Raw genomic sequence first — 23302 nt, 5'->3', positions numbered from 1 at the left:
AGAAACAGAGCTCATGTGTGCCTGAGCCACCCTCAGGGAACCATCATTTTCCACAACCAATTCCAAACGAATGCAGTATTTATCCGATGCAACACGTGACTTTTATTATTAAAGCAAACACAGTGTGGAGGTGAGCTAAAGGTCAGAGTGTAGCATCTTTACACAGTGCAACACCAAATACTGGTACCAGTTTACACCTAACACAGAATGGTGAGGGCTTGAGGTACACAGGGGTATCTGACACACACCCAATAATACCCAATAGTATAGGACATAAATAAGAGCTCAAGCCTGATGACAATTACATTATATCTTTTTAAAATTTGTCTGGTTGACTTTAGTCTAAAGTGCTTACTAAACACAATGAAGGTGCCAGAACACCTTCTGAGCACTGCCAAGGTCCTTTTGAGCAAGGTACCAAATCCATAATAGCTCATAAAGGGCTCGGCGATGAATTGTAGACTCATCCAGGGGTGGACCCTGCCTTCGCCCGATGAGTACCCTCCCCGTGACCTCGAAAGCGATAAAGCTGTCAAGAAGCTGAGAAGATTTTTACCCTTTAAGTATAAAAACAAATTTTCTTGGGAGAATCAAGCGTTATAATTATAATCATTTTAAAAACGCCCCCCCCCCCCCCCCAAATCCCTTGTTGTTTCTCCCAGCATGCATCACAGGGACATGTGAGCATGGCATAAATATCAGCAGTCAGCTGAAGTGCAGTGTTCAACATCCATCCACCGACATGACTTCATGAACCAGATCTTATTCACTGTTTCCTGAGATGGTGAGATACTTAAAAATGACTCTCTCTCTCTATCTAGTGGCCATAACTATCCATGACAGTCCATGTGCACAAACGTGGGTATCAGAATTTTGCTTTCCATATAAAAAAATAGACGCATGTGATTTTTTACAGTGTGTGATAATGTCTAGTTTGTTTCTGTAGGAGACTGGAGAACAGGTAAACTTAATAAAGGAAGGCCATAACTGGAGCCAATCACGTTAGCATGATAGCTAACACAAATGAATCCCAAAAACATTTCATTTGGATTTGTTTGAACAAGGTCATGAACATTTGTTTTTATTGGACGAAGAGCAAAAGTAAGGATGTTGAACGGTGCCGAGACACGTTGCCCTTAACTCGTAGTGTACTAGCGCAACAGCTGACAGCTCAGGAGAGAAGGTCAGGGGGGCCGGAAGCTACTGTGGCGAGTCCTCTAAATGACTCAGTTTGAGATTACAGATTATTTTTATCATTTCACATCATCCACAAACAACTCTTGAATTGTACCGTTGTTTCAAACCCATGAGTGACACATGTGACCTGAGCTGAAGGTCGAGTATCTACGACAACGGTCCACGATGAGCTTCAGTGGCGCGGGGATCACTGATAGCAGCTATCGCCCGAGACGTCAGGACTGGGAGACATGATGGATTCACCGTTTCAGACACATGGTTGTACTTTTATCGGTTATTCCTTCATCACGAGAGCGTGCTGTCCTGCTGTAGGAGGTCACAGTTACCAGCTCATATCTACGGAAACAGCAGCATTATGACCTCTCAGGAGCAGCGATGGTGTAAAAGAAGCAAAAAAGAGCAACTGTCTTTCTTGGAAGAGACTAAATTTGTCATTTTAAACTATAAAATTGTGCTTTATGAAGACTTGTGAGGGGGCAATTTGAGATTAACGTAACAATTCATCAAAGACGATCTGAGGATGACAGGAATAAATTCAGAATGTGATGTCAGATTGGGGTTTGGAATTGTGACATTTTGGGGTAACCTCCCCCTTATTAGCGGCCCTGAGTCACAGGGTTCCAGCAGCTGGGGTGTCCTGACCTTCCTGAGCTTCACCTCCTGCTAATCTGAGCCATCACAGACCCTGGACTTGGCTCTATCTTTATCTGCTGAACTTTATCTATCTCGCTGTCGTCCTAACTGCTGCTGTTATTTTTAGGCAACGGCTCACGGCAGCGGCAGCTGCTGAGGCATTTCACCCCCACCCCGCGTTTCAGCTCTGTGGGACAATGACAGAACCAGAGCTGACATACAAACCAAGCAAACTGCTTCTCTGTCACCTCCAACCAAAGGACCGATGCGTAACCAGGAGGTGGAATCACATTTGTGACTCCGTCTATGTGACGGCGAGGAAGAAGAAACCAGACACACCAGAGAGTCGCTCCAGACCCCAACACTGATTAACTGTAAATTAGTCGCACCTAAAATGAGACGAATGTTTTGAAGACACCCGGAAAAGTGGTAAGGTTGTCTTTTGTGTGTTACTCGATCAGGTTACAATTTCTGAGGCAATCTTCTAATAGGATTTAATGAATCAGTTGTGCATATGGGCTGCAAATTGTGACAAAAAACCCAAACTCATGGCTTTTAGAATGAAAAAATACATTTTTTGAGTATTTCTAACTGATGCACCAATGCGGAAGGTAATAATATCGTGTCAGAAAGGACAAATCCGAGAAACTACAGGCAGTGCACATGTGCGCTATCATTGCGCTGTGCCGTCTGTGGGTGCTTTTCTTGGACCTTTTTATAAATATACCTTTCAGTTGGTTTTAACACCAGCTGTCAGGTCAGTTAACACAAACAGTTGAGCATTAACATTTCTCAAATTGTCTTAATGTCTTAATACATCTAATGTACAAGTTATAGAATTTCTGGGGACTAGTTGGTCAAATATAAAAAAAAAAAAACTTCTGTTTGCAGCTTTTATTTTCCACTGGAGAGGTTTCGGGTCTACAAATATTAATAGATTCGTTCCATATTTATTGGTGAGAAAGTTATACAATCCACTCTGATTGCAGTTTGAAAATATCAATTGCAATTAATTGTTAATTGTAATACTTCCTCTTGTAAACTACAGATCATAATTCTGGATCAATCGCTCCCTCTGTGTTGTTTAGATCAGCTATTTCCAGTTAGTGTGATTTCTGTGTCTCCGTCCTTCAGCTGTTTCATCAAAAATAACTGAGACGACCCCCCCCCCAACAAAGACCAGCCAGTGACGCCATCATGGATATTTATGGAGGAGCCCCTCGAGTTTTGGGCTACCCGCGGCCTGTGATAGCACAGTTGGGTTCAGACGCCACCCTGAGGTGCCTCATCGATGGAGATCCTCGTCCTGATGTGATCTGGGAGCGTAAAAATGTCCAGATTGAGTCAGGAGGACACTATACACTTTCTGAGGAGGGAAAATCTTATTTACTGACCATTACAGAAGTGACCATGCAGGACGCCGGCCAGTATATCTGCAAGGCCAAAAATAGCATTGGTGAAACTTATGCAGCAGCATCCCTTAAAGTTGAAGAAGGAGCCCTGGGACAGGAGGGAGGACGAGGTCAACCAGAGGTCAATGAGGAAACGCGACTGATTAAAGAATGTGCAGAACTCAGAGGACCTGTGAATGGGCACAGCACCATGCAGAATGGTGGACACGGGAAGGAGAATGGACCGAAAGGAGAACACAAGCGAGACGACAATGATACATCATCTAAAGAGAAACCGCGCTTCCTCATCAAGCCGCTCTCACTGCGGGTGGATCGAGGAGAAGATGCCTACTTCTCCTGCAAACTCTGGGAAACCCCCCTACCAGAGGTGACGTGGGAGAAAGATGGAAAAAGGCTCAATGACATCTTTGAGAGCTCCCACTTCAGCGTCAGTGAACAGGAGGGTGGCTGGTTCCAGCTGAGGATCTACAGGACTCGCATGCCCGACAAAGGCGTCTACACCTGTCGGGCTACCAACTGCTGCGGCGAGGCTTTGGCAGGAGCAGTCCTGCTTGTGGAACCAGTGCCAGAGAGGGGGGAGAGTAAAATGTCCTCCAATGGTCAAAGTAATAGTCCCTCATCTCCAAAACACAGGAGGTTCGGGTTGTCCAAGGTGACTCAGGAACCATCTGTTGATGTTTCTAAAGCTAAAAGGTTTGCAGTGGCAGAAGGGAAACATGCTAAGTTTCGCTGTTTTGTGACCGGAAAACCCAAACCGGAGATCATTTGGAAGAAGGATGGTGTTCCTCTGGAACCTGGCAGACGCCATCTGATATTTGAAGACAGGGAAGGATACTACACCCTGAAGGTTCTCTACTGTAAAGTGCAGGATACGGGACTGTATGTGTGTGCGGCATCAAACGCTCTAGGAAACACACTCAGCGCCGTACACTTGTCCGTCAAAGGTAGGGAAAATCTTCCAGGACACACCATCATAAATGTTAGAGTAATCCCACAAACTCCAACTGTTTTTCTGTGGTTTCTTCTTAATACTCTCCTCAAACTCCTCACAAACAAAGAGATGAAACTGATGAATGGATAAATTGTTGTGTCACTCAGTTACACCAGAAAATCATTTGACCTGCACTTGCACAGACTAATTGCTCCTCTGCATTGTTGGAATGTTTGGCAAAGTTCTGAACAGTATATCTTTCAAAAGTAAGTTAAGGCTGGTCATCCAATCAAAATCACAATGTCAGATTGCTTTAAGTTGCTCCATTAAAAGCCATTTTGCATTATTTGCCATATTATATGCACTTGGGAGACAGAGACATCTAGTAGACTATATACACTCTACTATCCTGTACTGGACTATACTAATACACACAGAGATATGATGAAGCTGTTTCTGTGGTTCATAAATCTGATTATCTATCTGATTAGTAAGAAATGCTGTTTTGGAATTATTAAAGATAAAAAGTTCAAGCTTTGAACTTTTTTTTTCACCTCTTAACTTTTGACACATATTACATGTCTGTGACTTTAAATGTATCTCCTGCTGTGGGACATCAGGTATTTTGAAGGGTATATTTCTCAGTCATGTGTTCCAAGAAAAAAATGCAATAAAATCTTGAAAAAGATACAATAAACATAATTATATATTGTATACCATAACTTCCCTTCTTTTCAATCTCTTCAGGCTCAGCTGTGAGGTTCAGACGTCCCTTAAAGGACGTTGAGGTGAGAGAGAGAGATGTTGCCGTGCTGGAGTGTGAGGTACCTGAGGAGTCGGTCCAGGCTGCCTGGTACCTGGAGGACCAGAGATTGATGCCCAGCAGTAAATATGGGATGGAGCAAAAAGGAACCAGGAGAAGATTGACCATTCGTGACGTTGCTGCCGACGATGATGGGGTTTATTTCTGCGAGATGCCAGATGGAGCCAAGAGCATCGCAGAGCTGACTGTCAAAGGTAGGACAAGTTATACACTTACACAGGTTAGGAGTGCAAGAAAGACCAAGTTTTGGCTTGAATTTAACTCAACTTTCATCAGTGCTCATAGTTTGTTCATGTCCCTCAAGTTCATCAATTCTATCTTACAGGGACTATTGTTCGTAAACTTCCGCGGAAGCTGGAGGTCATGGAGGGTGAGAACGGAGTCTTCTGTGTGGAGGTGGACAATGATGACATGGAGGTCCACTGGTTCAAGGATGGTCTGAAGCTAAAAGAGACGCACCAGGTGATCCTGAAATCATTTGGAAAAACTCACATTCTGGTCTTTATCAACGTGGCACATCATGACTCGGGTGTAGTGACATTTGTAGCAGGAAAATCCAAGACCTCATCACGTCTCAAAGTCAGAGGTGCGCTCAGAAAGTTGATCAAGTCATCCTCACCTTGTTTCTAGAGTTAATACACTTTTTCCATGGTCTTTTTAGCCTCGAGACACTGTCCTCCAATCTGCCCAGTTGAAGCCACAATGGACATGGACCGCCCCAATAGCGCCCTGCTCACGTGGGTCCCTGCTCCAAATAGTCAAACCTCCACCCGATCCATCTTTGTTGTGGAAAGGCAGGAAGCGGGTTCTCAAGAATGGCTCAAGTGCTTCACGTCAGAGACTGCCACATCAACTGAGATCACCGGCGACAGCGTGCAGTGCGAAGGCAACTACCGTTTCAGAGTCTGTTGCATCAATAAATATGGAAGAAGCGGCCATGTTGAGTTTCCCAAAGTTGTCCATTTGGGTGAGGATATTTATGGGATGTATGTTGAGGGTGCAGCACAACCTGCCAGGGACATTTGATTGTTGTCTTTGTTGCAGTATTCACTTGTATTTCCAATTTTTCCATTTAGTACCCGGGCCAAAGATCCAATGTCGCCTCAAAGGCTGTGAGGTTTCCGAAGGGGAAGATGCTCCCTTCTTCATCGAACTGTCGACAACCATGGCTGGAACCTGGTTTCTGAACAGCGCTCAACTGCAGCATGGTGGGCGGCTTTCAATACAGCATTGCCAAACAAAACACTCTTTGGTGATCCATCAAACTTGTATTAGCGAGGATAAAGCAGAGATCACGTTCATCGCCAATGGAGTTCGTGATTCTGCTCTGCTCCAGGTTACACGTAGGTGGAAAGTTCCAGTTTCTACATTCAACACAAAAATATTTGGGGATTACAATAATTGGTTTCAATTATTTGCAGCTTCCGTGATAAAGTTCAGTCCTCTGTCAGACGCCGACAGCAATAAGCGTGTAGGAACTGGCGACACAATTGTCCTCTACTGTGAAGTCTCCCACCCCTTTGCTCAAGTCTCCTGGTTTAAAGATGGCAAAGAGATCCTGAAGACTGATGGCATGATCATCCAGTCAGAGGGGAATATGAGGAGGATAGTGATCCATTCAGCTGATGAATCTCATTCTGGAGTTTATACGTGTGAGACATCAGGAGATGTTATCAAATTCAATGTGGAAGTTGCAGGTAAAAGACCATCAATTTACCCTAAACTATCAATTTTCCATGACTTTATCCTAAGTATTATTTTGTTGTTCTCATTTTATGGCTGTATGTAGCGTCGCACTAAAGTGGTATGACTCCGTCTTCCTGTGTTTTCAGGACCGCCTGTGGAGTTCTGCCCCGTTCCAGAAGAGGAACTGCACAAGCACAGCATGGAACTGGACCCAGTCGTGTTGCTTTGTCATGTCTCTTCAGAAGACGCTGAAGTCACCTGGTAAGACACTGTTGCCATATCATGGAATCATTGTGACCATGAAGTTACCGTAGAAATCTCTTATAGGATACGCATTAACTGTGTTTAAATTGTGTCTGATATTTGGTGTAAAAAGTTAGTTTTTCTCAATTCCTACTGTGTGTGGCAACAGGTATAAGGATGGTTGTGAGATCCATCCCAGTGAGAACATCACTCTACAAGCAGAAGGAACCATGAGGAGACTCATCATACGCTCTGCTGATGCCTCAGATGCTGGGATCTACACCTGCCAGGCAGGAAACAACAGCATTGAGTTCAGCGTCAACATAAGACGTACGGCATTCTGACCTGATGAGAGTGGGCATTCTACACCACATTAAACATCATTATGTTGCTTCTCCAAACACAGAACCTCCTGTGATGATTGTGGAACCCAAGGATGATGTTGTGATGGAGAGCTACATCTCAGAGGACATCCATCTACATTGTGAGCTGTCGCGTTCGAGCGGGAAGGTGCGGTGGTTCAAGGATGGCCAGGTGGTGGAGGAAAGCCACAAACTCCAGCTGATATCTGAGGGTCCTTACAGGAGGCTGAGCATTCTAAAGGGCACAGCAAATGATGGAGGAGAGTATGTCTGCGAAACTGATGGAGATTCTGTCTTTTTCCAGCTTACAGTTAAGGGTAAGATCAAAAGTTAATTACTGTTCCTAATAAAATGTGACAAATGTGTCTTTAACTGTCCTCTTCCTTTTTAGATCCACCAGTCAGAATTATTTCTCCAAGTGAGTCGGAGTTGGAACTGACACATTTGGCTTCCGAGAGGCTAGAGCTCAGCTGTGAGATCTCCAAGGGGGAGGCTCCCGTCCAGTGGTTCAGAGATGGTCTGGAAGTAAAGGAGGGTCCGAATTTAAAACTCGAAGTCAATGGAACCCAGCGTCGACTGATTATACCGATAGCAACAGTGGATGACATGGGAGAGTATGTGTGTGACACTAAAGATGATTCAGTGGCCTTCCTTGTTACAGTCACAGGTAAGAATGCTCAAAAAGTCTGACAGTTTGATGGCACAACTCATGTTTTTCATTTTAGCCTATCTTTATTTTGAACTGTAGAGCCACCAGTGAAGCTTTCTCGTCCACAAAACATGCCTGAGAAACTAGAGGGTTATGCAGGTGAACCGATCATCCTGGAGACCACGATGTCCCGGCCAAACTCTGAAGTCAAGTGGAGACTAAATGGAAGAGAACTTGTGGAGAGCAGCAAAGTTACCATGATAGTGGATGGGTTAATCCATCGCCTGACCATCCATTCCCCAACTCCTGAAGATTCTGGAAAATACACCTGTGATGTCATTGATGACAAGATTGATTTCCAAATCAAAGTTTCAGGTAAAATCTCTGGACTTTTTTTGTTTTTCCTGAGGTGTTTATGATTAACCCAATGTCCTTTTTTTTGTCAGAGCCCCCAGTAAAAATTTTGAGGAGGTCGGGCATCAAGACGGAGCTCAAATTCCTAGTATCCGATGACATTGTGCTGGAATGTGAGCTCTCCAGAGCTAATGTTGGTGCAAAGTGGTACAAAGACAACTGCCCTGTTGAGGGAGATGAAAGGTACTGTGAAGAGGAAGAAGGGGCCTTCCGTTCACTGGTCATACTCAACGCAGGACTAGAAGATTCGGGGAAATACTTCTTGGATGTTGGAGATGACAACATCTGCTATGATGTTTTGGTGGAAGGTAGATTCCTTTAACGGCATCAATTGAAACATTTAAACACATTAACTTCAATAAAACTTCTGTGTCCTCTGGGCATCAGAGCCTCCAGTGAAAATCGTGGGCAACTCAAACGATCTTGAATACCAGGAAATGATGGCTGGAGATGACCTCATCTTAGCCTGTGAGGTGTCCCGTGTCAATGCTCCTGTACAGTGGTACTGCAATGAAAGGCTGCTCACCGTTGACTCCAGAACTTGCATCGAGAGCTATGGCACACTGAGGAAAATCATCGTCTCTAATATGCAGTCTTCAGATTCAGGGAAATACATGTGCGATGCCGTCGATGACAAGATGATCTGCCTCGTTAGAATTCAAGGTTAATCGTGACATGATGTCTCTCAGATTTTCCACACAGCTGTACTGACCTCAGTTCATTTTTCCCATTCCAGAGCCTCCAGTTACATTTCTGAACAAGGAAGATGACATCGTTGTGACGGGCTATGAAGCAGAGAGTGTTACCTTGACGAGCTATGTGTCCAAAGAAAGCGCGATTGTGCGCTGGTTGAAAGACTGGACACCCATTGAAGGGGATCGTTTTCAAGCACGGATGGAGGGCCGTAAGCGTACCTTCACCATCGAGCCCTTAAAGCGCTCTGATGCTGGCGAGTACACGTGCGATATCAACACAGACCAGATCCACTTCAGCTTGCTTGTCAAAGGTTAAAACATTTTTCTTTGTTAATGTTTGATGTTGTTGTTAACTCCTCTGTTTGGATGGAAAATTACCGCTTGAGTTTGTGTTGCAGAAATGAGAATCAAGTTTGTGAGACCACTTCAAGACATGGTAGCTCATGCTAACGGTATGGTGACCCTTCGCTGCGATTTGTGCAAGCCAAAAGCAGATGTTCAGTGGTTGAGAAACGGCGTTGAGGTGGTGCCCAGCAGGAGGTACTCCATTCGTGCGGACGGAGCAGAGCGAAGCTTGACCATTCATCGTTTGACCAGAGAGGACGCTGGAGAGTACAGCTGCGAGTCTAAAGATGACCGGACTGTGGCGAGACTGAGAGTAGAGTGTAAGTGTGGCCAGGTAAATCACCTAGTTTCAGAGGGTGATGCAGCAGGATACTAATCAATTTTTCATATCTGTTAAGTGCCGCGAGTGGTGGAATTCCTCACAGAGCTCCACAACACAACTGTGCTGGAGGGAGAAGACGCGACGTTCAAGTGTGTCGTTTCCCCTGATGATGTTCAGTTGGTCTGGCTCATGGACAATGAACCCATCTCTCTGGGAGATCGTTTCCAAACAACCCAGAATGGCCTTTGTCACACCTTGGTTATCAAGAAGTGCCAGATGTTGGACTGCTCGAAGATTACAGCAGAAGCAGAGGGGCAAATAAGCAAAGCCACTCTGAAAGTTCAGGGTAAGAAAGTCGTTACAATCGCCTTGGCTCTAATTTCATGGTCTGAAATTTTTTTTCGTCCCTGGCTAGAATTTGAAAGGAATTTATCAGTTACACTCAAGTTATGTGTTCTCTCTGTTTACAGAGGCACAGGTAATGTTCATGAAGAAAGCAGAAGCTGTCATGGCAGAAGAGTTTGGTGAAGCAACTTTAGAGGCAGAGATCAGCATTGAGACAGGCGAGGTCCAGTGGATGAGGCAAGGGGTGGTGATCCAACCCGGACCTCGGCACACACTTGCCCAGAACGGTTGCAAGAGGAGCCTGACCATCCACAACCTGACTATATCAGATCGGGGAACCTATCGCTGCGAGACTCTCCATGACCGGACACAGGTCAAGCTCAATGTTGAACGTGAGTACAGGAGTAAAAAAACATTTAAACCATTTTTGTGGGGGACAAAGGGCCCAAAATGGAAATATTTTGCAGAACACCCATGTGTGCACGCACAGAAGCTTGGTTGCTGACATCAGAAGAATCTGTATCTGTCACGCTGCCGTGTGGCTCATCGGTCACTTATGTGTTCTAAGAATCTGAAGTACACTGGGTGTGTTTCGCAATATGTTACTATCTAAAACAGGCCAGGAATAGAAAGGTTCGACCTGCATGTCTGAAACACTGCCATTCTGTTGATACCATGGAATTCTGACCCTCATGCTAACATGAAGCTCCTGTAAGGAGACTATATCTGAATTCCCCGTTGTTGCCCTTGAATCTCCTGCAACAAGCAGCACAGTCGCATTTTATTTAAATGATTCTTTTAAAAAAAAAATCTCGTCTGTTCCAGCCCGTAAAATCTGCATCCGTAAAGCCCTGACTGACCAAGAAACCTTTGAACGAGAGACGGCGTCCTTTGAAGTGGAACTCTCACACACAGACGTGGAGGGAATTTGGCAGAAAAATGGCATCAGGGTGAAACCTAACAATCAGTGGCGGGTGAGCACCAATGGGCTGGTCCACAGTTTGACACTGTCCAACCTCACCCTTGAGGACACGGGCACTATTGCCTTCTCAGCTGAAGGAGTAAGAACCTCTGCCCGGCTTACTGTCAAAGGTAAATCCTGTTCTTTGTAGACGGGTGGGGATGGTGCTTACACTCAGATCTGGACTCACGTTGAAGTGTTTGGATTTCTGAACTCTTCCAGAGACTCCAGTGTCTATCCTGAAAACGCTGTCTGATGTCCGGGTTGAAGAAGACTTTCCAGCCACTCTTGAGTGCGAATTCTCTAGACAAATCATCGAAGTCAGGTGGTTTAAGGTAAACGCCACAAATGCTCCACACTAGCAAGGGTCCTTTGGGCTAAGGGGACAGTTCAACTTTGAGAAATTCTTGCATTTGTTTCTTTGAGTCAGAATGGAAAGGAGCTGAAGGCAGGAAAGAACTGCCGGATCTACTCCATGGGCCGGAAGAGGTTCTGTCAGATCATGCAATGCTCTCGAGCCGACTCTGGCACTTACACATGTGACACGGGGGAGCTTAACACTTCCTGTTTGCTGGAGGTTTATGGTAAGTCAACACTACCACAGTTCTGAGATGCCTCACCTCCACCTTCAGGCTGGTTTTTCTTACTCAAATCACAGAACACAAGTTGGAGATAGTACATGATCTGGAGGACCTTTACATTCAAGAGGACCAGAATGCTGTTTTCATGTGTGAGGTCTCTCTGGAGGAGGTTGCTGGGGAGTGGTACAAGGATGGCCATAAGATCCGACCCTCCAGCACCATCAAGATCCGCACTGAAGGTCAGAGGATAAGTCAGGTCGAATTCCCCATATATCATAACGCAAAGTCCCCATGACACAATCTGACCATTCTAAAAGTATCACAATTTTAAAAAGAACAGAAAATGGATTAAAGAAAGACTCTTTCAGGGACCAAACATTTTCTCCTGATGTGTAACGTCAAAGCTGAGGATGCTGGGGAAATCCGCTTCGCAGCTCGGGATGTTGAATCAATAGCGTACCTAGAGGTAGAAGGTAGGTCTGCTCGGATGTGTCAAAATAAAAAAAACGGGATCCAATCCAGTTTAACAGCAACGCTCCCCGTTTCAGAGCTGCCCGTTTCTATCGTAAAGCCCCTACGCGATAGAACGGCCCTGGAGAAACATCGGGTCATTCTCGAATGCACAGTTTCTTCTGCTCGCTGTTCCGCCACCTGGTACAAGGATGGGAAGGAGGTGGTTCCCTCAGGCCGGGTGGAGATTCTCGATGATGGCTGCTCGCTGAAGCTGGTGATCCAGGAGGTGGTTGTCGAGGACGAGGGCACCTATAGTGTCGAGGTCGGGGAGCACACGTGCACGGCTAAACTGATGGTGGAAGGTAAGCCATTGGAGACACCTTTCTGCCTCGGGTTGTGGAGTTTGGTCATATCATTACATCACCAAACTGTTCTTATATTTAGATTGTTGTTGACAATAGTCCACCCCCTCATGTGACCCTGGTTGAAGCTTTCCGTTTCTTCCTTTTGACGCCATTCTTGGCGTTTCTGCAGCTCAAGCCCTGGTTGTTGTCAAACACCTAGAAGATTTGGAGGTTACGGCACCTGAACCAGCATCTTTCCAGTGCCAAGTGTCTGTCGCTATCAACAAGCCTCCCGTTTGGAGCCTCAATGGAGACAACCTTCAGCCGGGCCCCTCGGTGCACGTGGAAAACCACGGCACGACCTACAAACTCAATCTAAGAAATACCAGCACAGACATGAGCGGTGTGGTGAAGTTCACCATGGGCAAGGCCAGGAGCAGTGCCACGCTCACCGTGAAGTAGCGCAAGAAAAAATACGAGCCAAGTTTTTTTGTTTTTTTTTTACATTGTCCTAAATTCAACTGAAATTACATTTTGAATTAAAATACAAACCCTACCTTTTTGGGTTTTTTTACTAGGTATTTATATTTTCTTGTATTCTGATTATAACTTAAACTGCCACAATTAAACATGAACAAAAGCGGCTTTGTGTGAATTTTCATCCTCTTTTACATTCAGAGATATAACGCGATAACTTTTGGGCTCAGCGGAGAATCAACAATACGCGTCGGAAGAAGGAGCAAAGACAAAAGCCGAACTTTGGAAGACAAGCAGTGGGAAAAATTGCAATTTCAGATGTCCTGAGGAATGTCGAGTCAACCTTCTGTCTGGGGCTATTGCATGACAAACGTCCCATCAGACCACACCGGATAGTTTCCATGCTGATGTGGTGGCTGGCAATGCTGGGGGGGGGGGGCTGAAAGATTTCCTGGCATTTGATTTTTGACTGTGCGCCTGCTGGTGGAGCAGGAAGCACATGCTACAATGGGCACTGTGATGGATAGAGCAGGACAGTGCAGGTGGACCCTTGCTTCCGTCCAGGATTTCCTTCCTTTAGTAAAGAAAAAGAGGGATGGACTCTCTCTAAAACCTAAGGTCAGCTGCACCAGTCTGGGTTATTTTGATCTATAATAAAAGGTGGTTCCATCAGAATTCTCAGCAGCAGAGTAAATATGTCCCTTATTTGAGCCATTATGGATCACATTCAGACCAAACGTTTGACGGCTTTCTAACTTCTCTGGGTGTTGCCTGTTCCCCCGTATGCCAGTGTCACCAAAGCAGGTAGTCGGGGAACAAACCAGCCTGTAAAACTGCAGAGAACGAGCTTCATCAACAAATACGGACTGTGGAGACACACTAGAAGTCTGAGGCCAAATGAATTGACCGATTTCTCATGTGTTTTGAAACGACACCTTTAAACCAAGTTTTTACATAAATGCAGACATAATTTTAATAAAAACAATGGTTCCATTTTCTCTAACTGGCTTCTCTTTAGCTGTTTAAAGCAGCCGATGGCCTGTTGAGACACCAAATTCTCTACGAGATGCCTCACACAGACCAGAAGACGGTGTCACTGTTTTATATTCAGGCTAAACCTCAGGGTCCACAGGTGACCACACTATTTCCATGCACGAATGATTAAATATACCATAAGATCAAGCTGTCTGTAATAAATATTCAGGATACAAGTCGATGCAGAAATGAGCTGGATCGTGCACGTGATGAGTACTTGTACTAAGATACAGCAATGCCTGCACATGACGAAATCCAGGATGGAAAACCAGTATCTAACTCATTTAGAATTCATACAAGAGTGATCCCAGTTCTCAATATTTGAAAGATAGGTTTACTATATATTTTATTTTCAACAATTAATAGTTTCTCAACATTTAAGTATTGTTCTAAGAGGGCAGTGGAAAAGATGTTTGTATTTTACTAATCCAGAGATGCATTTTTCCACACAATATTCTATCACATGTGAACCGTAGGTGTGGCTTCAGTGCTGGAAAGAAAAAAGGAAAAAAAAGGAACCAGAGAGACGGCGAAGTAAAAAGAGCAGTTTTCAGAGACTGAACATTCATAAAAATGTTTAAAAATAAAGAAAATCACCTCTACAACCGCTAACTCAATCCAGATTGTATTTGTCGCTTTTGCCTCATTGATTACGGAACCCGTGTGAATATTTATTCAAACCACATCTGAAGTGAGACTAAAGTAACAATCAATAAAAGTCCACACTGGACCACAGATTCAATTTAGAACAGAAAAACTGATTTTATTCATGTTCTTGGGAAGATGAAATACGCAAGAATGTTTAACTTGGGGGGGGGGGGGGTAGAGGGGGTGCGTTGTTACATACAAGTCATATAATTTGGTATGATGAAAACAACAAAAACAGGTTACACCTATTCAATCATGAGTACAGCCACATGAATATTCCATATATTAATGAACATTTGTTTGCTTTATTAACTGTGCAAAACAAAATATACATATCTACTGAACGTGGAGATGTACAGTATCAGTGAACGGGACCCTAGAGTGACACACGTGAATGCAGTCAGCATTCCTGTCAACACTGTTTGCCAGAGCAAATGAACAGCACTAAAACCCCAGTGGAGACAAATCACGACTCGACTCAAACAGACCAATTATGTGCCGTCAACAGTAACATACCATTTCTTCAGCCATTTGCTGGCGTTTCTCGTCCAGATCTCTAGGCCTACTGCAAGAAACAGAAAGAAGGGACTACGAATACTCTACCAGAGGCCCCGTCCTGGGCAAAACAGACAAATCAGTACTATTAGGAGAGAGATTTGATTGACAGTCACTTTTTAAACATAGAAAAATAAAGTCATAGCTCTCAAGATGGTGGATTTAATAATCACCCCGCCCTTGTCGAGCTCAAGGCTCTGCGTCAAATGCGCCGATTCATTTATAAACGTCACCATTGTCAACGCACGTGGGGAACAACAGTTGAATGGGCTGCTGCAGGCCACGCCCTCGCCCCAGGCCACGCCCCCGCCCCGCCCACTCTGGTCCAAGAGATTGATTTGCTAACTGTTCCACCAACCCTGGATTTCACCGTTCCTGAACACCACATAGCTGCACTGGGATACGATGTGAGAGGCACGACCTTCCGACTCAATCCGGGTTTCTGATGTAATACTCATCTTTCATAGATGACATCGTTTTAAGGCTTCGCGTCATCGTGTACCGTCGAAATGAAACCTTTTCAGAACCAAACATGCAAGGAACCAAACTTTTTTTTTTTACACCATTCTGTCGACCTTTGTTGCACAACGGCCGTACGCCAAAGATGGAAGCTGCTCCTTGTCCGACTGGGTTTTCCAAAAAAATACTTCCCAGGCCATGACCAGAAAGTTATAAAAATCAATTTTTGTGGGTCTAATTTGCATCATTTATAAATGAGAGTCCAAATTATTTCTTTTAATTGTTGGGCAAATGTGCTCAAATTGAAGGAGCTGAAGAACAACTTTGCTGTCCTATTATTTGTTATTAGTTAATCTAACGACTGATTATTTGACATTACAACCTGTTAGGGTTTAAACATGCATAACATTGTCACCATTCAGAAATATCCAATCACAGCATCCCACAGTATTAATTTGTTTTACACCGTTTATTTAAAATCCAGGCACATTTGGTGCCAGGATCGCTATGCTTCCCGCTTCTAAATATTCCATTTTACCTGATTCCAGACTCGATTCCTGCCTCGCTTGCATGATCAAACTGTGTCCGTTACTGGCTCTGTGGCTGCAGGCGTCTGCTGCTGTAGGTTCTCTGGCACCTTTAAAATGTCCTCAAAAAAAGAAAATAAGAAAAAACGCTGATCCACATCAGCTGGTTCATGGCAGGCTGGTGGGGAGGAAAGGCAAATTTCAAGCAGTTCTCTCTTTGACCAGTAGATGGCAGTGATGGCGCATTAAAATCGCTGGAGGCTCCCAGACAGGATCCGGGTAAGGTGAAGGTTCTGGCAACCACGGAGCAGTTTTCTCAGGTGGGAGCCGGTGAGTGCAACTTTACTGTGAATGTGTTTTTTTTTTTGTTCGGAGCTGAGATGACAAGCTGAGCGCCGTTAGCTTGTGGTCCCTTGTTGCTTCAGGACTGTATAGATGTTGTCCACTTTGCTCAGCCTCTCAAAGAAGGGAATGAGGTCCAGCAGCTCAGTGTCGGACATGTCATCGAACCACGAGGCCACGGGCACCTATTGACAAACGGGCCTCATCAGCAGCTGTTTTTCTAAATTGTAAAAGCTAATTTACGGGCAGAAAAAGAGCATTTTTATTTCTGGTCTCCAGTATAAACTTGGTGTTCATAGGTCAAAGGTCAAGCTCACAGTGGCATCAACTCCCTCACACACTTACTGCATTGTCGGGGTGAAAGACGTAGGAGGCGGGGGAGTTGTCTACGATGATGACCTTCGTGAGGTCGCGACCCAAGCGGCTCAGGTCTTTGACATAATTACCCCGGTGAAAGACGCAGGACTCGCGGAAGAGGCGGCAACGGAAAGCCCCCCACTTATCCAGGAGGTCAGATACGGGGTCTGCGTACTGAGGTCACAGACATGTTGGTTAATTCACGGCACATTAGGGGTGGGGGGGGTTGGGTGGGCTGAGTCTCTCACCTTGGCTAAACTGGCTGTGAAGAGGACACACTCAAACAGTTCTCCCATCCTCTTCAAGAACTCGTCCACGTGGGGCCGCTTCAGCACGTACACCTACAGGACACACTTCTGGTTCATCACGTTCACTCTGTAAAGACGCTCTATAGATTTCCCAACATTCCGCTGCCGCATTAACGCTGGAATGTTTCTGCTCTTCCTTCATTTTTTCCAGTTTCCCGTGGCGCCTGTGGCTGCGGGCAGCGTTCCTGAACCAAGTCGTCCAGAATAGGCTACGCTTGTCTGAACAAACCTATCCTGGATTACTTGAATCAGGCCCAGACCCATGGTGTCGCGGTCATCCTCCGAAATGCCTCAAAAACACCAGACCCGAGAGGGAAGAGACTCGTAGAGTGGAGACGTGAACATTACCTGGTGCACCGTTCCATCTATTTCCACTGGAATGATGAAATCTGCGTTGTTCACTGGCTGTTAGGAAGGCGAGAAGTGTTGTCATCGCAGAGACACAGCTGTGCTGGAACAGTTACCATTCCAATACATGACACAAGTCTCTAACCTTAAAGGAGCTGTGGACCAGAGTCTCATCCAGATCAATGACCACACAGATCTTCCCAGAGTCTTTTGACTTTGCTGGAGGCAGTAGTGGCTTCACCTGGACCTTGGAGACGGTTCCGTTCTCCTCGACCAGCAGGGGGGCATTGTTGTTGACCGGCTGGGGGTCGGGCTGGTCCCGACACAGGCAGCAGAAGAAGCTGGAGAAGAAGCCCCTGCTGCGGGGCTTCTTGGTGGAGACGGCGGGCGAAGAACCTGCAGGAGAAGAAGACAACAACCTGGATGAGGAAATGTTGCGGAGACATCAGGGAACCTACGCCAAGACGCAGCAACGACATGTTCCACTCAGATGAATGCGCTGAAACCTTCCTCATATTTGTGTCATGACCACAGATCCTAGCGGGGGCGTGCACCGCGGCGCCGCACACGACCAGACAGGATCTGTCGCGAAGATGACGCCGCCATTTCAGACCTTGAATACACTGCCAAGACAGTAAACTTTTATTTTGAAATGGTGCAGAAGTAATGACCTTTGGGCGCTTTTGGGTTACATTTGGTTGTGCTGGGCTGGACTTTGTCTCAGCCTCTTCGTGCACCGACTGCGCTCCCTCTGTGTCCAGACGTGACTGTTTTACCAACACACAGGCCTCTGTTGTGCATCTCTCACGCCCCTTTCATTCCCCGTCTCTCATGCCCTCCTACTGCATTTGTGGATTCAAACCTCAACTGACCCTGTGGTGGCCCCCGCCGAGCTCCGGCCAAAACAGGAAGAGGAAACAGACGGGTATCAGCGGAGGAAGTTGCATACCACCAGGTTTTAGCAAAGTGAGAGACTTCGGAAGTGGATTTAAAGTTTTCGCAGAGGAGAACGGTGGATCTCACGTCCACATGCAAACTTTTATTTACCAACAAGACACAGTGGCTCCACCTAGTGGTTGTCTTACTGTCAGCTAAAGAGGAGTTTTGTTTGTTTGAACAACATGTAACAACAGACATGTAAACACCCTCGATAGCGTCCCGATGCTATTATGACACTCAAAACCGCCTGGTCATCAAGGCGACTGCTCCATTATTCAATTATACCTGTTAGACTTCATCTTAATTTCACTCCCTCCGACTTAGACTCCCTCCCTTCGTAAATTACATTTTGAAAAGAGGAGTCGAAGCCACTAAAAAAGCGGCACTAAAATAATAAAAATGGCAGTTTTTTCATGTTCTCAAGTCTGTCATTTTGAAGGATCTTAAGTTGTGGTTTGCGCTGTGTAACAACCCACCAACAGCTGTTTGTAAAACAAAGATAAAACAGCCGTCAGATGTTAACCTCAAAATTTAACGTTCGCAGGCTTGGGGGGGCGGTGCAGCAGCCCCCAGACGAAGCAAACGTGTGCTGCCATGTTGACAGGTTCCAAAAGGTCATAATGGATACGAATTGGGATAAAATCCTGCTCAAAACGGAGGAGGAAGCACTTAGGAATGACACGAGTGTGGGACGAAAACGATACATTCCATTACGTTATCGCCTTTCACGCCTGCGTTGTCTAAATGACGTGTGAGCTCCCATTTTTGATTCACTCTGCAGCTGGTGGCCGACTGCCAGAGATGTTTGAAGTTTGAAAAGGTCGCTATTGCTTTGCTAGCATTCTGTCTGGTGTTGATATGAGCTTTGCAGCCTCTCGTTTGACAGCCACCAGCTCTGGTCCAGGAAGAACGTGCCTGGCAGGCTGACGCGTGCTAAAATGCTAAGGCTCCTCAAATGTCAATGTCCTCAGGTCACGGGTCACGACGCGTAACCACGAGGCCATTTCAGGATAAAAACGACACGACCGAGTCAGAGATGACGTGCTCCTCCTCCAGAAAAAAACCTCTGGAAGGTCCTCAAAATGTCAGGCAACAAAGGTCCTTCTGAAGCCTGAGAAAAGCAACAGACCTCATTCATGCACCTAAACAGGAATGTGTGTGTCTCTGGACTCATGTCTTTGATACGTTTTCCCACATCGCAGGAAAAAAGCGCAACGAAATGGACCAAGAATGGAGGCAGAACCTTTACCAGTTGATATCTGTCGTTTCAAAGGGGGAAAAAAGATGGAAAGAGTCTCCTGCCTGACTGACAGGCTTGTGCGCGAGCATGCCGCCACACAGTTTGAGGTCGGGTTACACAAGCCATGAATGCCATAATTAGTGGTGAATGATGAACTGGCAAAAATCATGTTGCCTTTTATAGACGTCTGGAAAAGCAGCAACAGTACGCGCTCTCCTGCCTGTTTTTTAACCTTTGACCCCGGTGTTGCCAAAAAATCTTGCCTCACAACGCAATCACGTGAGGCAGCGAACCAAGGCTAACGCAATCAGCTGAGACAATCCCGAGTTTTCATTTTGTCAACATGCTTGACGACAACTGTGGGGTCATCGCAACAGTTTTGATCGGAATTGGGTGGAAAAGATCGGGATCGCCGATGCTACAGCAACACGCAGTGTCGGCAGGATGGGGATTCGGTGTGGTGGGAAGGAGAAATGCGCACGTGCCAAACAAGGTTCGGCACCTGAGAGTTAAGCAGCACAATTTGAGTCCATGTAGGCAGACACAAAGCCAACCGAAGTACTTTTGTCTGATATTTGATTCTTTCGACACCTTTGTTCATTTCAGAAAAGAGGCTTACTTAAACGGAACTAAATGATATGGCTATAAGATACTTATTTATGATAAAATGGCAGGTTTTTCTACTTTTGATCCCCATAACAACTAGAGCCGCAGGCAGCGTTGGGCACGCCCTCGTGCAATTAAAATACCTGCATTTTTAGTGACAACTTCAATGGTCTTGGATTCTTCAACAGTTCTGACTCATGCAAAAAGTTTAACAACTTTTTCCAAGTGCTCAAAGCGGGTAGTTTCCTGTCACCACTAGGTGGTGCTATAACTACAACTCAATAGTGTTGCATATACAGTGGGACCTCTACTGACGAACGTCTCTACATGCGGAATTTTCAGGTTACGAAACGTCTCAACGGGAAAATATTTCCTCGTTACGAAAGAAAGAAAATACACTACCGCTGCTACTCGCAGCTCGTGGAGTTTAGCGAACGCAAACATCCTAGTAGCTGCTCTGCCATTGGCTATCGCCTAGCATCTTCCTGTCATCCCATTGGCTAGGAGGGACGTCAATATTTACAGGTGTGTGTGTCCCAGCGTCGTCTCCGTTTAACTTTTATTCGCTATGGACCCCAGGAAAGTGATGGATAAGAGTGAAAAAGAAGAAAAGAAGAAGAAGAGAGCCTTTTTGTCCATACGAACAAAGCAAGAAATAATAGAAAAGCATGAAAAAGGGATGCGTTTGGTTGATCTGGCCAAAGAATATGGCCGTAACCAGGATTTATTGTTGTAGTTCGAATGTTTGTCCATTAGATGGCGGTGTTACCACTAGTGTTAACGTTCATTGCTGGTAATGACGGCTAATGTAAGATTAGCCTGTAATAAAGTTCATTTTGTTCCTGGAGAAGCCTTGCACTGAATTCCTACATTTATTGTGTGGTAATCTAATTGTAACATGTATTTGTTACATGTTTTGATGCATTTTTATGATTTAAAAAAAAAAATTATGTCTGAATTTTTGGGGGCTTGGAACGGATTAGGGCATTTACATGGAAAACGCGTCTCTACTTACGTAATTCTCAGGTTACAAAACAACTTTTGGTTTTCAGGTTACAAAACAAGAACATTTCTTAAAAAAAAAAAGATGTGTTCTTTTCCTGCATTGCTAAAGTATCAGGACAGGACTCAGTATCGGCAAATACTCCTTATAAAATGACAGAAAAAAAAAAAAACGCGGTTTCAGTGCAGAGTGCCATGGAAACACCAGCTAAGTGACCCCTCTGGTTAATATGTGAACCAAAGCATGGGGGCGCTATTACGTAACCGCTACTACACGGTTACCACCGCTGACCCGCTCATCATTGGACAGCCTGAGGCGCGCAGGGCCGTGCCACCACCGAGGTCCTCGCCTCACGTCCACGGGAGTGAGCAACAAGAGAGAAAAAAGGTTTGACGACAGCGTTTTCTCAGGGGTGATGACAGTCAGGCCAGCGGATTATTCAGTAACCTGCATTTCGATACTGCAGCGACAGAAAAAACGCAACTGATAACAAGATAACAGAGCCTCACTGGGCAGGTAAACAATTCAAGAGGATGTATAATAACGCATGAAAAATAAACAGAACTAGGGTTTTTTGGTTGGTTTTTGGTTATTATAATGTTTCAACGCTCGTAATAACAACACACTCCCGCCTGGACGGCTTTCTGACGTCACTTCCGCCACTTTCATCACAGGCCAAAGGGCCGCGACCATAATAATCTTTGCAGAACCGTCAAACCGTGACACTTCAAAGTTATTAAAGTTACCCGGCGTGCAAAGTAAACCATTCTGGCGTCTGTGTCGCCGCAACTAAGCAGGCCAAAGCGAAGTTTCTCAGTTGTAACGCTCAGAGTTGGCGAAAGTTTTTTTTTTTGAGTGGGACAAAAATAAAAGGACTCACCCCGATCTGGTGCCGCTTTACTCGCCTCCTCATCCCGGCTGACCTGGGTGATCACTGAGGACGGGTTGTCCATCACATCCACGTCTTCTCCGCTGTTCTAACTTCAAGCTTTAAAGTTACGGATAGTTCGGCGACTCGGAGCTGCATTAAAACCGAAGTTTACGCTCACGGTGGAAAAAAACGCAGCGAAGCCAAAGCGCCGCGGAAAACAGCGCAACAGGTCGCCTAGAGCGAGGCCATTTCAGCCCGGCCGCCGTCGAGCGCTCGCGAAGCCGCCAAAAAAGTTGACGCGTCAAAGTTGAACAACATTTGTTAAGGATATGGCAACTTTGATTTCAATATGGTGCTCGGCTGCGCTCGCGATTTCAAGATACAAACATGGAGGTTTCAAGGCTTCCCATTTCACTTAAAGTGGCGCAGAGAGGGACTGGACGTGGACAGTTACGCCCTCCCCTGACGTCTAAAACTTTGACGACGGTCCCTAAAAGTATCTCACGGCAAACTTCGTCCAAAACTTAGCTAACGCCAACAGGCTAGACCGAGCAGAGGTTTTACAGGCACAAATGACAGGTAGAAAGGTGCATTGCGAAAAACTACATCTCAGTTGGCACGAAAGCGGTTGATTTAACGTGACAAGTGAGCGAAGGCGATGCATCGCTGCAATCACCGCAGCTAAAGCTAACTTTGAGCTGTTAGGATCTCAAGTTGCACGTTTCGATAGATTTGTTGGGATCTTTACTCAGCAGATAATCGACTTCAACTGGATTACCGATGAATGATGCGTTACTTTAACAGTTTGTTTGTAAACAGTTGCTCAACAGAGCATGTTTTCAGATCCAACTGCGAAGAAACGCCCAGTTTGGGCCCCCTTGAAACTGACTCCTCAAGGAACCGTCGCACAAGCGAAGTCTGCGTTTCCCTCCGCCCCCCAACATATATTTGGCAGGAAGGACGGGGACAACAGTTGAAAGGACACAAAGTTTAGCACCTTCTTAAATCGTGGTAATAAAAAAAAATAAATCTTCCAAAATGTTGTTTTCCTGCTGTCATTCGATAAGTTGGTTAATTACCCTCGAAGTTAGTTGGCAATTGATGGAATGTGGTGACATATTTTAAAGAGTAAAATATTTTTAAACAAACAGTAGGTTTCAACAAGAAAAAAAACCCAAAAAACTCCATCAC

General features: G+C 45.3%; 2 protein-coding genes and 1 long non-coding RNA gene across 3 annotated transcripts; 2 read left to right on the top strand and 1 right to left on the bottom strand.

Annotated features, from left to right (window-relative positions):
• The first annotated feature begins 2043 nt into the window (after positions 1–2043).
• On the top strand, positions 2044–13040 carry obsl1a (obscurin like cytoskeletal adaptor 1a). Its single transcript, XM_029840266.1, has 25 exons — positions 2044–2259; positions 2965–4186; positions 4921–5190; positions 5322–5582; positions 5658–5963; positions 6073–6339; positions 6418–6693; positions 6829–6943; positions 7095–7255; positions 7332–7604; positions 7679–7954; positions 8036–8311; positions 8383–8658; positions 8738–9013; positions 9087–9356; positions 9444–9710; positions 9789–10058; positions 10183–10449; positions 10883–11149; positions 11241–11353; positions 11449–11602; positions 11677–11838; positions 11968–12072; positions 12148–12414; positions 12587–13040. The coding sequence occupies exons 2-25, from the start codon at positions 3028–3030 to the stop codon at positions 12856–12858; spliced, it is 6606 nt and encodes a 2201-aa protein (XP_029696126.1). The 5' UTR covers positions 2044–2259; positions 2965–3027; the 3' UTR covers positions 12859–13040.
• Positions 13041–14645: 1605 nt separating this feature from the next.
• Positions 14646–22534, bottom strand: LOC101066941 (carboxy-terminal domain RNA polymerase II polypeptide A small phosphatase 1). Its single transcript, XM_003966590.3, has 6 exons — positions 22121–22534; positions 17598–17848; positions 17453–17509; positions 17045–17137; positions 16785–16970; positions 14646–16624 (listed from the first exon to the last, which is right to left on the bottom strand). Exons 1-6 carry the CDS (start codon positions 22191–22193, stop codon positions 16496–16498), a joined length of 789 nt encoding a protein of 262 aa, XP_003966639.1. The 5' UTR covers positions 22194–22534; the 3' UTR covers positions 14646–16495.
• Positions 21628–23136, top strand: LOC115250675 (uncharacterized). The gene is made up of 2 exons (XR_003889251.1): positions 21628–21756; positions 22931–23136. It is a non-coding gene; the product is annotated as an uncharacterized lncRNA (long non-coding RNA).
• Positions 23137–23302: the final 166 nt, after the last annotated feature.

This window comes from Takifugu rubripes, chromosome 8, assembly GCF_901000725.2.
Source record: "Takifugu rubripes chromosome 8, fTakRub1.2, whole genome shotgun sequence".
Classification (NCBI taxonomy): domain Eukaryota; kingdom Metazoa; phylum Chordata; class Actinopteri; order Tetraodontiformes; family Tetraodontidae; genus Takifugu; species Takifugu rubripes.
The sequence above is the reverse complement of the archived record's forward strand: the minus strand, read 5'-3'. Positions and strand labels throughout refer to the sequence as shown.